The sequence below is a fragment of the Lepisosteus oculatus genome, chromosome 28, assembly GCF_040954835.1.
Source record: "Lepisosteus oculatus isolate fLepOcu1 chromosome 28, fLepOcu1.hap2, whole genome shotgun sequence".
Lineage (NCBI taxonomy): Eukaryota > Metazoa > Chordata > Actinopteri > Semionotiformes > Lepisosteidae > Lepisosteus > Lepisosteus oculatus.
The window spans coordinates 9,022,533-9,036,676 of NC_090723.1; the positions used below are offsets into that span (position 1 = coordinate 9,022,533).

General features: G+C 46.1%; 1 protein-coding gene across 3 annotated transcripts in view; it reads right to left on the reverse strand.

The window, feature by feature from the left end:
• Positions 1 to 4,811: 4,811 nt before the first annotated feature.
• skap1 (src kinase associated phosphoprotein 1) overlaps positions 4,812 to 14,144 on the reverse strand; it is a 161,109-nt gene continuing 151,776 nt past the window's right edge. For all 3 annotated transcript variants that reach the window (XM_069185748.1, XM_069185746.1, XM_069185749.1), the window contains 2 exons: positions 7,626 to 7,723; positions 4,812 to 4,930 (listed from right to left, as the gene is read on the reverse strand). In XM_069185748.1, coding sequence (XP_069041849.1) covers positions 7,631 to 7,723 — 93 coding nt within the window. In that variant the 3' untranslated portion in view covers positions 4,812 to 4,930; positions 7,626 to 7,630. The remainder of the gene's footprint in view (positions 4,931 to 7,625; positions 7,724 to 14,144) is intronic.

Consider the following 14,144-nt stretch of genomic DNA (forward strand, 5'->3'; position numbering starts at 1 on the left):
TGGCTTCTTGGCATCTCAACTCAAAATAACTCCCCAAGCCTGCCTCTCTCCACGGGCACCCTGCCCAGTGTTCAGGGGAGGCTCTGCCCAGTTTGCCTACTGGGCAACTGGATCTGTCAAGGGTTTCTGTAAAGTTTTTTGTAGTTTGTAGCTACTGTGAAATTAAAGCGGCACAACTTAAAATAAGAATAGTGAAATGATCATGTTTTTCGTTTTTATAAATGGATTTTAGCAGCGGAATTCCAGCACATCTCTCCAAGATGGGGAATATGTGGATGGTATTGGGATGGGTGTATTGTTTAACTCGAGTTATTTTCCCTGCTGGCATTGGCTGAGATTCCCTTTGTTGTGATGTGCAGTCCATGCTTTCTGAGTTCCCAGCTCGCTTGTCCCAGTATGGAAACAACAACAACAGTCCCAATCACTTTTCTCAACACTCCACCCAAAGTGCTTTACAGGTCATGGGGATCCCCTCTGCCACCAACAGTGTGTTGCCCCACCTGGATGATGCAACAGCAGCCATAATGTGCCAGTATGCTCTCCACGTCAGCTAACATCTGATGACACCTCTGCTCTTTTCTGAGTACCTCTACTAAGAAGGGTCCTGGGGATGAGATGATGAATTGGACAAGAGATTAACGATTAAAGGCGAGCAGACGTCACAGCCTGCCGTAAATTCTAAGCATTTAAAATCCAAAATGGCATTAATGGGAAGGAGTAAGGGCCTACAATGACCTAGATCAGTGTGATCTAACTCTGGCCCTGAAGGGCAGCATATCAGCAGAGTTTCTGGGTCTCTGTAAAGTCTGGAGTCCCCTTCCTCGTGCTGTTTGGAGGCCTGATGAAGCAGCAGGAGTCAGAGGTAAACAGGTGATTGTGAAGAAACCACAGCCGAGAAACCGCAGCTGAGAAAAGCTTCTGTATGGGAGTGAGGAGGTGGGGGGGGGGGGAGGAGAAGGAAGAGAAAGACAGGATCTCCTGAGGCAAATCATGGAAAAATACTTTCTAGCGGAAATTCTCAGAGAGCAATCAGTGGGAGATAATAAAATCTATCTTCTGTCTCTCCCACCTGATTGAGCTAATTACCCCATTACTCACTCAGACCGCTGGGGCTGCTTCTCCGGACTCCTAATTAGCTCCCCGATCTGGGCTGATGGAGGCTGCGAGTGAGGACGAGTGGTGAAGCGAGAGAGAGAGAGAGCGGGGTGGTGGGGGGGGCAAAGGGCTGGAAGAGAAGGCAAGGTGGAGGTAGAGCTGCCATTTTTACGTGCCATTCAGCTCCAAGACCCCGTAGGAAAACAACGCTGTGGTTAATATTTTATATGTGAACCTTTTCCCTGTTAGTTTACCAGGGTCTAGAACAACACCCTGTGGGGACGCCAGTCACAAAGCTCCTAGACCCTCTGTCCACGTGCTGCAGCAAAATGGTTTCTGGCGAGTCTGTGGTTTCATAGACCCGTTCCATTGGTGGCCTCTGTTTTCCAGATCTGAGCATTGTGCCAAAAGTCACTCCACACTGGAATCAGGCTGGCAGCGAGGGCTTGGAATCGGAGACCCCCGCTGGCCTCAGTCCCATGAGTTCAGGAAGCCTTTCTATGGCTGTTCATTTTGGCAACAGCATTCAGAGACCATCTCCTTCTACACAAGGCCCAACCTTAGCCGCTCTGAAATGTGTTCCAAGACCTGTCATTCTGCAGGGGCTCAGGGGCTCTGTGGGCCCGGTAACAATTTGCCATGTTAAAACTCAATCAGGGTACCTGGGGTTAAAGGTTACAGCACCTTAACAAGTAAAGAATGTTACCTACCACTGAAACCCTGCTTAAGGGTGTCAGTACTGGGCCATGAAAACAAACAGTACTAAAAACTGCAGTTTATATTACACACTAAAGCCAGAATGATTAGCTAGTGTGTTTCTGGACCTTGATAATGATTATGTCAGGTGCAATGAAATCATGACACTGTCTTCTGCTCCCCAATACCGAAGACAAATGAATTCACTACACCTAAACTGGACTCTTCGCTGTAAATGAGCACAATATTTTACCTGCATTCTCTCAAATCGGGGCTCAGGCTTGCAAAACCACTGACCTCAGACGTTTGAATTTCTCAGTAACCACACTTACAGAATATACTATTCGTGCTGTCATTGCTGCATATACTGTATACATCACCAAAAAGCGTTTCTATGTTCAGAAAGTTAATCCACTGTGAAGAACAATAACATTCATTTCACATGAACCAAAACGGCATTGTTTTTGCAGTAGCCATGCAGTGTGTGCACCAGGGATACACCGTTTCAAGCCATATCCAATCAGTAAATGCCAATGAGCCGATCAGACCTCAGCAGCCTCTCTCTGGGAGGTGGTGGAGAACTGGTGTGCTTGAATAAAACCCAGCCAGACAGACGGGGGGATGACATGCACACTTCACACAGAGGCACACAAAGTACTCAGACTGATGTTTGAGTCTTAGAGACGGAGACAGGCAGGGTGGAACTTTTTGAAAACTCCATGCCTTGGTCACATACAACATGCTGATGGTATGAAAAACTCCTTGAACTCAACTAATGCTTCACGGAAAAAAACTACGGGGAATATTTGTAACTTTGCGTGTCTAAGCACATGGCTGCACCCTGCAACGGTCAAGACCTTTGCCTGTAACCCTGGTGCCACCTTTAGAGACGCACCCCAACCCCCCGTTTCAGTCTTACAGGCACGTAGGAAGGGACAGGGCATACCTTGTTCAGGTCCTCGTCCACAGCCTCCTGCTCTCCTGCAGACCGGGGAGGGACCTCAGCAGTCTCTAAGCCTAATTCTTTTGTGGGGAAGCACATTTTGCAGGTTTCCAATTTACACTCTGTAATTTGTTTAGCTTGCAATTAGTAAACTCTGGACCCTCATGTGTCAACTCTATGGTTACTACATGCTTAAGTGTTTATACCATATGTTTCCAGTTTACCTCTGGATAAATTGATAGTGTTGATCTATTTATGATGGACAATGAAAGTAAACTGCAGTTTTGCCAGCTGAATCCAAAATGAAGTAATTAATGTCCTGCTAGAGTTTCATTAGCCTAGTGTCTCATTATGCACAAATTTCCTCCCTTCCCATTCCTAGACCTTCCCAGTTCAAACATGCAAACTACATATGATACACAGGAATGGAATATCTTTTAGAAGCTAACGTACAAACGCACCTAAATCCATCTGAAACGAGCCGGCTAAAGATTGCAGAGTATGGAACAACCCTGCCACCTTGTGGCTAGAGATATTTTATATTTCACTAAATAATTTAAACCGGTACTGACACTGTAAATATAAATTGTTACATAATGCAATTAAATACTGCGCATGATACCGAAGTTGTGCATATATTCGTATAAGATTTTTGTCCAGATCGAAAAATCCCCAATTGAATTACACAGAATATCTTTCAGCGCAGTTAGTGCAACACAACGTCAGACAAAGGAAAAATATCGTTGGCTTGCCGATATCCTAAAAGTCTTATGCAGGATATTAAATATACATAGCACACAGGAGCAAATACCCCTAAAATATCAGCAATGGATAAAACCATTACCACAGGCTGCCGGCAGGTGGCAGCACAGAAGACGGCGGTTTGTTTTCTGAGTAGAGTGTCGGCTTAGCAAAGTGACGAACTCTGTCGCGTACTACTGTATAAACCAAACAATTACAATTTTTACTTTTGCTGCATCACAAGTCAGTCAGAATATTTTACAAAACGCCACGATTGCTCTTGCTTCTCTCTGTTTTACATTACAAAAACCTGCCAAAAACAAAATAATCATATGATGATTACATATGATTATAACATTCTGATGCACCGTTAAAGAACTGGGAATGACAAATTCAAATATGTTGGTCAGAAGTGTGAAACCACGCAAAACGCTGGTCAGAAAGATGGACTCAAAGTTTTACTTTCAAAAAAACCGTTCAGAAATGCATAATAGAAATTTGAATGTATGCCCAGACAGTATACAATATTTAAACTGATCTCTGGATGGTTTAAACTTCAGAAATGCCAAGACAAAGCGTGGAATATAATCCATTTCTGCCCAAAAAAGACTATATCCAAAAGAAACAACCCCACAATCAGTGAAAAATAATTAGAGCACATCTTAAAATAAAACACCCTATATGTGCTGTAAAAAGGGTGGATCCAAAAGATGAATATTTAAAATGATTCAGTAAGCTGAATAAAATCTAAAAAAATTCCTTAAACTCTTTCTAAAGTCTGTTATTCCTACCTACCTACTAACATCCCTTACATCAATTTCAAAGTATAAGTTGCTGAATGTTTACATTTGTATTACTTTTGACATCTTTCTGAAATTCGGTATGGCATTTTCACAGTAATCCAATTACTGGATAATGAGGACACCGACAGCTTCGTAAAAAAGACTATCAGTGGAACTTTTCTTCATTTCCACCTCAAGGCCACGGCACTGATCGGTTACTGTGCTGTCTTTGTGCAACAGAGACACCAGTGTTTCAGTTAAGGTCCCCCGATTCCCAGATGATGGGACTCCCATTGGTAAGTCTGTTTAGCATTTGACAAGCCCCTGTGTGTGTCCAGCAAAATCAGCACAAGACAGACCACAAGACAGCTCCAGGTGAACTGTCATGTGATGTCCCCTGCACTGGTGTGGACGAGAACAGCAAACAGGAGACACTGATGGTCTGAGACAGAAGAGGGACAGGGCCTCTTTACAGACACCCTCAACACAAAAGCTCAAATTCAGGAGTAAGGAAAAACGATGCACGCTTCATCACGATTCCCAGCTCACCAGAGATCTGTACAAATGAAGTGCTTTTATTGATGTTTTACATCCTTAGAACTATCTCAGGTTGTCTTTCAGTGCAGAATAAAGTGAGTCGAGCTCTGTGGTTTTAGCGCAGTGCCGTTCAGACCTGAAACAAAGAAGAAAGAAATGAGTGAAGAAATTCTTTGGGGAGCAAAAACATCGCTCTTCAGTCTTGTTAAGTTTTAAACTGTTTTATTTCAACGTGAAGCACAGAGACACCCCTGCACTTTGCTCTTTAGAAACATGATACCTGCATGTTCATGCCTTGTGCTGCCAAGTAAAGCCAGGATTTTTAGACATAAGATTTTATAAACCATGTACAGTATTTTGATCATGTGTTTTGTATTACTTTTCTTCACAGTAATAGAATTCTCAGTAAATGTTTACATACAGTATTTGTCTGATCATTTTTTTTGCAAAATATCTTAAACTACTTTACCAAACTTAACAGAAACACAAAATATATGAATCAATTTCCTAGAAAGCACAGTTTTGCCCCCTTTCTGAGAAGCAGCATTTAACAAAGACACGAACGCAATCGACGACGTTGTGCATGCAATTGATATTCAGCTACATTATAAAAAAAAGCAGCTGTTTTCTAGTTTCAGTGTGTTAAAAATCAATATACCATTACAGCAGTTCAAAAGGTAATGTTTTCACATGCGTGGTGAATCTGGCACCCAGCTGTTATATTAATCTGGATGATGGTAGAAAGGGATGAAGAGCACGGAGTGTAATTATTAGTTGAACTAATTAGACGTTGTTGCACCGGATTCCCACTAAATCAACCGCAGTTCCGCTTTTCACCAGCAGGTGGAGTTCACACCGCTGAGTCGGGCTGTGCCGCCGGTTCCGTCATATAGAAACCGCCCTGCTTCAGTAAGACGCCTCTTACGCCTCGGTTACAAATTAACAGAGATGTTTTTTTAGCATCCTTTGAGGTTAACAGGTTGTAGACACTTTTGCCCAAAGGTTTTATAACTCTTCATTCAATTCGTTTTAAAAAAAATAAAAACAAAACATTGTTATTATCAGTGTTATAAACAGTGTTATTATTAAAGGGGTGAATTGCTCGCGAATGCAGCATGAACTTGGAGGTCTCCCTGGAGTGAGAGTGAAGAGCTCAGCTGAATAGAGATCTATACGAAATAAAACTCCCTCCCTCCTTTCGCTCGCAAAATCTCCACATGGCATCAAGATTTTTTTGTTGTGTTCACTTGGAATGTGATTTGCTTCAGAACCAACAGCCAGCGCACTAGAAGACAAACAGCTTGTCTGAAAGACTTTGTCACTTGAGCTAAGGCAGAGAACTGTATTCAGAGTGACCGACCACTTGAAAGATGACAAAGTTAATGCTGGTCTATATTGCGCAATGCTGTTGCAACACTGGGTTATGCTTCATTCAAATAATGTTTGATTCATATGCAATTAACTGGATGGACGCTGACATACAGTACTCCCCAGGAGATTTGTGCTGAAGTGGCTAGCATTGCTTATTTTCAGTTCTGTGCAACAAGAGAAATTCTTTTATGAGAAGGGGATATGTGGTGTCCACTTCCGTGTGTGATTTGCTTCAGAACCAACTAGGGAAGGCTGCTGGGAATACAGATGGGATTTAGAGAGAACAGGAAGGAAGCAGAAAGGAATGTGAGAGCCAAGCTCTTCAGTAAAGATTATGTTCTTCATTACTCGTGCTTCTTCATTTTTATCCTGAAAACTACACAACACTTGTCTCTCCAAATTCAGAGCTGCATAGCTTGTTTTTAAGACTCTGTGTAGTTACGCAACACTGAAGTGTTTTTCATCTCGGATATCTAAATTTCCTATGTCATTGCTTAAATTTCAATTTTAAAAGAAAAACAACTGTCTAAAAAGTACAGCAAGGGATGCCGTGAATTACAGCACAGTGTTAGGAGAGGTGGTAATAAATTTAAGTCCCTGAAGAGACTGAACTGTAAAAAGGAAATTAAAGTTTATGCACTCAGCACTGTGCCAGGAGTTTTGCTTTATTATATTTGATTAAACACTGTACCATCAACAAGGACGGTGATGTAACCAGTGAAATGAGAAAACGGAACAAAACTGAGCTGAATCACAGTTCTCCCCTCCACAGCAGTGGCTGGAAGCCCCATCACTGACGCTGGCACCTTCACACAGGCTGCTGGGGCTCTTGCTGGGCCAGTGGACCCAGCGAGGACACTGCACAAGGTCCGGGGTGGGGTGGGGTGTGTGTGGAGGGGCTACCTGCTCCTCCCAGCATGGCAGAATGTAGTAAGAAGTGGAGCAAAGTGGAGCACGACCCGAGTGCAGAGTTCAGTACAGACCCTAAGCAGGACAGTGCTGAAGCACACCTCACTGCAGGGCCAGACGACTGCACGGGGGGTGTCATTAGGAAGCAGGCCTGGGAACACCATGGAATTAAAAAAAGCTTACAACTGTGTTTCAAACACAAATTGAGTCGGGTAGCTTCTTCTGTGGGGAGTCTGCGCGTTCTCCACACGAGTGCGCGTGTTCTTTCTGGGGGGTCAGGTATTCTCACTTTTGTATACTGTACTTCAGCATGTTTAAACAAAACTGTATATCCGAACGCCAATCGCAAATACTTGAGTTTTTAGAACACTGAAGCTGATCTAAAATTAAAAAACTTCAAAATGTCTATTGATTTAATGAATCGATTTAATTTAAATGATCGAGAATGCATAACAATGCACAGTGCCACGCAGTACAGTGTAGTGGGGCAATGTCTGTTACAGCACAGTCCAACAGTGTGTCTCGGGCAGTGTGTGCACTCGGAAACTCACAGAGTTCACAGAATGTAAGCGGGCTGGAGGAAATCCTTCGGGACGATCCCAATGAAGCCGTTCAGCTCTCCCACCCACCATCCGTGGATGTTGTACTCCTGGAACAAAAACACAGAGCCTCCAGTCATTCCTGGGCTGCGCAGGGACTCGAGCAGCATTCCTCACATTCCTATACTGCAAATGCACAGCTCAATGCGCCACGATAAAATCGCATCAAAGTGCTAGCGAGGTGAACTGAATACACAGCAGGATTTGGACCCACAATAATCTCCCAATGAGCACAAAGATGGCATAAAATCCCACTGAACAGTTTCAAAGAGCAAAGGGCGCTAAGGGACCCCAGACACTTTCTGAGACGAGTCAGAAAGATTTGCAGCAGAGTGAGCATCTGACGGAGAGCACCTGCTTGGTTAAGATCCTCTGAACCTCCGGACGCCTGTCTAATTAGCACCATATTTTACACGTCATCTGAGCCCCTTCTTCCTTTTTATTAGCAGACTATTTTATCAAATAAATCAGTGGCGGTGGTGGGACGTTAAAATTTATGGCACACAGGAGAAACAAGAGGACGCGCATCTGGGGAGAGATCTCAGGCTGCGGTGTCGGGCAGGACAGGTGTGCTGGAGGGCACAGGGGCCCAGCCCTCAGCGCCGACCTTTGACCCCTCAGAGGACACAGGAGATTTCAAATTACCCCAAAAATTCATTCATATATTGAGGCCTGATTTAAATAAAAAAAAAACACAATTTAAAGGGGGAACTGGAACACTACTTTCATATTTCGGGGTTAGAAAGAATCAGCACTGAAGAGCTCATTTCAAACTACAATGAAAGTAAAATCTACCCAGTAACGTGCAAAAACTCCAATTTACATCACAAATTAGATGAAATTTCCAGGTAAGGACCACAGAGAGTCAGTACCTTGGTCTTATGTCTCATCCAAAGGACGGCGCCTGTTTACAGTATAGTGTCCCCGTCACTATACTGGGGCATTAGGACCCACACAGACTGCAGGGTGAGCGCCCCCTACTGGTCCCACTAATACCAGGAGTCTCCCCATCCAGGTACTGACCAGGCTCACACCTGCTGAGCTCCAGTGGGCTGCCAGTTGTGAGTTGCAGAATGATATTTACATATTTATGTAAAACAATTAGTTCCATTAGAGGGCCAATTAAGTAACTGAGAGCTCAGCAGCGGTGAAAAGTAGGGGTGTGAGTATACAATAGCTGGACCCCCAGATTCACACATAATACAAATCAGCCATACAGAAAAGCTCAAACTGCTATACCGCACAAGTCTGCGACTTTAAAAAGATCACCCGTGATGCAATGAAGTTGGGGTGCTGGTAACACTTGTGACCACATATTCTTAACCAACACACAAATGCAATTCGGCAGCCCAGCTCTGGTGGGACGGGGGCTTTAATCTTCAACACCCCAAGGAGGTTGCGATTAGTTTTACCCAATTTTGACGCCCCTGGCTCCACCCTGCAACTCCTGGCAACCTCCATTTAACACTCCCCGGAACCAGGAGACAATTTCAGCACGTTCGTGTGCCTTTGTGTTTAGTCCGTTCAAGTCAACAGGACGACACACTCAACATCTAGAAACCAATTTGGTATCCAGCATGGTTAGTTGAAATCTCAGTTACTTGTGTGTGTGGAAAACACAAGATTTAAAAATGCAAAAACAATCCCTGACACAGTTTCACACAGGCCAGGAGTCTCCGGCTCTGCCTGAACACTCCCACCTGTGCATAGCAATGCCACAACACAGGCCTGCCCTGAACCTGACAGCCAAAACCAAAACCAGCAAGCTACTGAATATCCAAGTCTTGTGGAAAAAAAATGATTAGCATTGTAAAAGAATTACGAGCGGCCCTTCACTGCCCATAAAACTGAGGCTGGAGACGCCGAATCCAGACCCTGCTGAAGGCCATCGCAGATGAACCTTCCGAGTTCAGACCGCGGTGCCAGAATGAATTAAATCAACATTAAACTTGCAGTAATAATATTTAAATCCTCATTTCAGGGTGCCAAATTGCACCCACTCCGAAATCGTACAGATGTTAGTTAATTATGGTAATTTTTATTAAACTATTAAAAATAAGGAAGGGAGCTAATTCAGCCAGGCACCCGGCCAACTCGTTCATTCGTTATTTATCAGGCGGCTGCCGCGCGCCTCGGTTTCTGGGGCTGGAGCGAGTAAACACCTTCCCCTGGCAGCTGGGGGTCTCCCCGGGCTGCGCGGGGAGGCAATCTGCTTTATGGGTGCTCGGGAGTCTGGGAGCACCAGGCGGGCACACTCGCAGGAGTTCAGCTGTTGCAACTTTTACTACTTAAAGGGCCTCGCAACTTTCATCCTGCCGAGCCTGGCCGACGCGAGAGCTGTTTGGGGTGGGGGTTGGGGGGCGGGGGTCCCGCAATGCTCCTTTTTTCCCCCCAAAATTTAGAGAGTCGCCACTTAGTTTGGCTGCGCCCCCTCCACGGGCTGAAGGCGACGCCGCGAGAGTCCAGGCCGCTCCCATCCTGCCCCCGGGCCGAGCTCGGCCGGCCGCGACCGGGACTCCCCCTGCGGGGTGGCCCAGGCTCGAACCCGTGACGCCCGGGCCCGAAGGCTCCTTCAACAGAGCTCTCTCCGCTCTGGAAACTCTCGCCCCCCGCCGGGACGCTGAGAAGTAACGAGAGCCGTCTAGTTTCAGATGGAAGAGATTTGCCTGATTGACGTTCCTAGTTCTCCGAGGCCCCAGTGCCAGCGGCTGTGCTCTTCAGTGAAGCCCCCAGGGCTTTGGGCTGGGTACGAGGCTGAATCTCCTGTCTCTGCCCCTCTGCCCGCTGGGTCGAGAGTCATGTCCCCGGCACATGGTGGGGTACGCCCTGGACGCCAGTCCATCGCAAAGGCACAGACAAGCCTATTCAACTTCCAACAAGTTTTTGGACTGTGGGATGAAACTGGAGCACCCGGAGGAACCTTAGCGAACACAGAGAGAACATACAAACTCCACACAGACAGCACCCCAGGCCTGGAACTGAACCTAGAGCCCTGGTGCTGAGAGGCAGCTATGCCAACCATTGTGACACCCTGCTGCCCTTGTCTGCAGGTCGTTCCGGACAAAAGATTGACGGATGATCGATTATTACCAATGCTCTGTAAATACAAAGGGCCTGGCCTGTATCTCTGCTGATATCACAGCGTAAAGCAGAACAGCGAACTGGTCCCCCTTCACAGTACTCACACTGCAGGCCACTTCTAATGAAGCTCGTTCATTTTAAGAGCACAATTAATCAGCTCCCGACCATGCCAGATCAATGGACATTTGACGCACGACCAGGAGAGGCCGATCAATCACAGAGTTATTTGTTTATGATTGCTTATTGCGGTTATTAGTGCTTTCCAAACATTCATCACTGTTTATAAAAGACAGAATACGTCTCCAGTACCATGATGCATGTCAGAATGCAGCAGGCTGAGCTCAGGAATGCCATTTAAGACGTGGGCTGAGTGCATAATGCCAGAAGAAATAAATAAAAATTGTTACGGTATACAACGTATAAATGTAAATCAGTAAGTACTACCTGTTAAAATATTTGCTGTGAAGAGAATCAGAAACATATTATAACAGGCATGGAGGCATGTCCCCACATTTCTAGCAGTGTTTTTGGAGTTGCAGAGACATTTACACAGAATTAGGTATTTAAATAGCTTTATTCTGGGGAAACTGCCTGATCGGGTTTATTAATGCTGGAAATGGACAGGGCTCATTCACAGAGACCGCAGGAAGTGCTGAGGTTTGGCTTTTAAGGAACAGCAGGTAATAGTGTAATCTGGGCCAGTTTTTATGTTCGGGCAGCAACCTTGCACACTTGATGGGTAAACATGGGTGTTCTGTAGGAAGAATTCACTGCAGTCTCAAAGCAATTTCCTGTTTGGGAAATATTGAATATTGATTGATATGAATTGTACCCAAAATTTAGAAGAATGCTTTGCAAATGGCAAATAAAAGTTCTTCTTGAATATTTGTGTGCTGACATCATAGAGGTCAGTTGGGCGTTGGCCAGTTTATTTTTCAGTGGCGGGATGAGTGAGGCTCCCTGGGAAAGGGCATTTCAACAGCGACCTTTAACAGCGGCTGCATCAGTCCAGTGTCATGCACCTTGGTCACCGAGAGATCCACGGACAGCAGTGAATTTCAGTTGTCAGACCCCTAAGAAGGCAAGAATGGTTAAATATGAGAGGAAGCCATTCAGCAATTGAACTGTTTTGTATGTTTTTCTATGATTTTTGTCCTAGGAATGGGGTCATGTCTGTCTGCCAAAGACAGACCTGTACAGAAAACAGCGACAACTTTCAAACAGAAAATAAAAAATCCTCACCATGTTTACCAATTTTAATAAAACTGATAAAAAACTGAACTGTTCAGCTCACATCTATAACATTGTGTTTCACTGCACTTTAAACAGCCCCTCCTACACTCTGTATCACAATACCAGATGTTAAAGCAATGCAATGGTGAAGATTCCCAGCCCATCTCCACACTGATTTGTCTAATGGTAACCAGCGGTGACTTTTGCTTTACCAGTAATGGCAAGCAGATTTGCTGGATCCTGGTCAATCCATCCTTATCTATTTTAAATCCCGTTTTTGGCAGAGAGGGCACGGGATTGCTCGAGACTGTGAGCTCCCCCTCTGCGATGGACTTTTGGCCTGTGACGGTATTCTGGAATCCCAGATTGGGACACTGATCAGAAGCAGACTGTATCTTAAGCAGCAGAGCACAGCCAGGAGGGTGAAGAGCACAGGGCTGAATGACTTGTGACAGCTCCACATGGGAAGAAAGCAGCCGCCGAGAACAGAGGTACTGCACTCATGAATTGAGCAACTCATAAATCGGGCATCTTCTAAAACTTCAGATGCCGAAATGCAAGGCTGGATTGCATGAAATTAAAAAACAAAACCGCAAATAGTTCTCTTTCCTTCAGATGGGAGACTGAGAAGCAGATCGAAGCCCGAGGAACGCTGCTGTTGGAACTTAGGCCTGCTAGGTGGCAGTAATGCTAACTGCCTCATGGCTCCAAGGTCCTGTGATTGTGGGTCCTTCTGTGTGGAGCTTGCATGTCCCCTTGAGTCCATGAGGGTTTTCTCCTGTCATCCTCCCAAACCCACGCTGGTACGCAGCTTGACTGGCTGTGCTAAACTGCCCGTCCCACAGGAAGTAGGAGTGTGGCCTTTTTCATTTACCTGCTCCATCTACTGTAGCTCCACTACAGCACCGGCCCCAGAGCAGCAGGATTAGGGTCCAGGTGAGGAGAAGGAAACAAAATCTGTACCTAAGCAGTGTCTGTTCATCGCTTCATCCCCTCGTGGGCTCCGGGGGCTGGCATGCGGATCTGGTTTGCTCACCCTCCGCCTCCGCCTGCTCTCGCGAAGGGTCAAGGCTCTGGACTGCCGGTTCTTTACTGGCAGCAGGAAGGGGCTGACCCCCCGCCGGCTCTGACTTTGCCTGCGTCCCCTTTTTTCAGCCGCACTCTCGAGAAACATCTTGGAGGGGCGTGTTCCACAGCCGCGCGGCAAGAGTGCTCCATCTTGCGCGCACACGCACACACACACACGCAGGTAATTAGATTCAACAAATTGAACTGTGTGTGTGTGTGTGTGTGTGTGTGTGTGTGTGTGTGTTGGAGGGGGGGGGGATAAATAAATCAGCCAGGGAACAGATAAAAGCCGGGGACTCGAGGAGGATGAACGGTCCTGGAAGCTACAGGAGATATTCGCGACCGACCGGCGCCTCAGGCCCTGTCCGCGCTCCCGCTGCCTCTCCCCACGGTGGCGCTGTGGCCGGGTCAGCTCCACGGAAGGCGACCGACCTGCGCGCCCGACAAAACCGCCAAGCGAAAGTTGCTCAGCGGGAGCAGAGACTTGCGCCCTTGCTGAGACCGCCAGAGTAGGGCCCCACTCCGGGCCCTGAGCGCACAGGGCGACAGGTTCGCAAACCACCCCTGGGCACGACAACCAGCAGCTGCCCCCACTGAACACAAGCGGATTCAGAGCCCCGTGCAAGCGTATGTGCACACCGAACATCTGCACGGCGCCCAGCAATGCTTATTACTGCTGTGCACAATCTGCTGCGCTGTTTTTCAAATTTCTGGTAAAGTCACCAAAACAACATTTAAGACACTTGGCCTTTCTCAACCTCTCAATATTTACACAGCAAAGAAGTCTGACATTCCGGCTCCCACCAGGCCTCTTTGTTGCCACTGTGCTCTTTTCCTGGAAAGGCGCGCAAATCTGCTTAAGAAAATCTGAGTTTCTCGAGGTCTTTAACATCCTGAAGTGGAGGAAGGCACACTTCGCTTAGCTTTTTCTTTTCCGCGTTTAAAACTTTTGAAATTGCTTTCTGACAACGGGGGGAAGCTTTGCAGAAACGCGATCAATAAATCTACCGGATAACCAATCGATCAATGAAAAAATGAAAGGGAATGCTGAGAGCAATGGGAGCCGTAAGAGAGGATGGGCAAATAAAA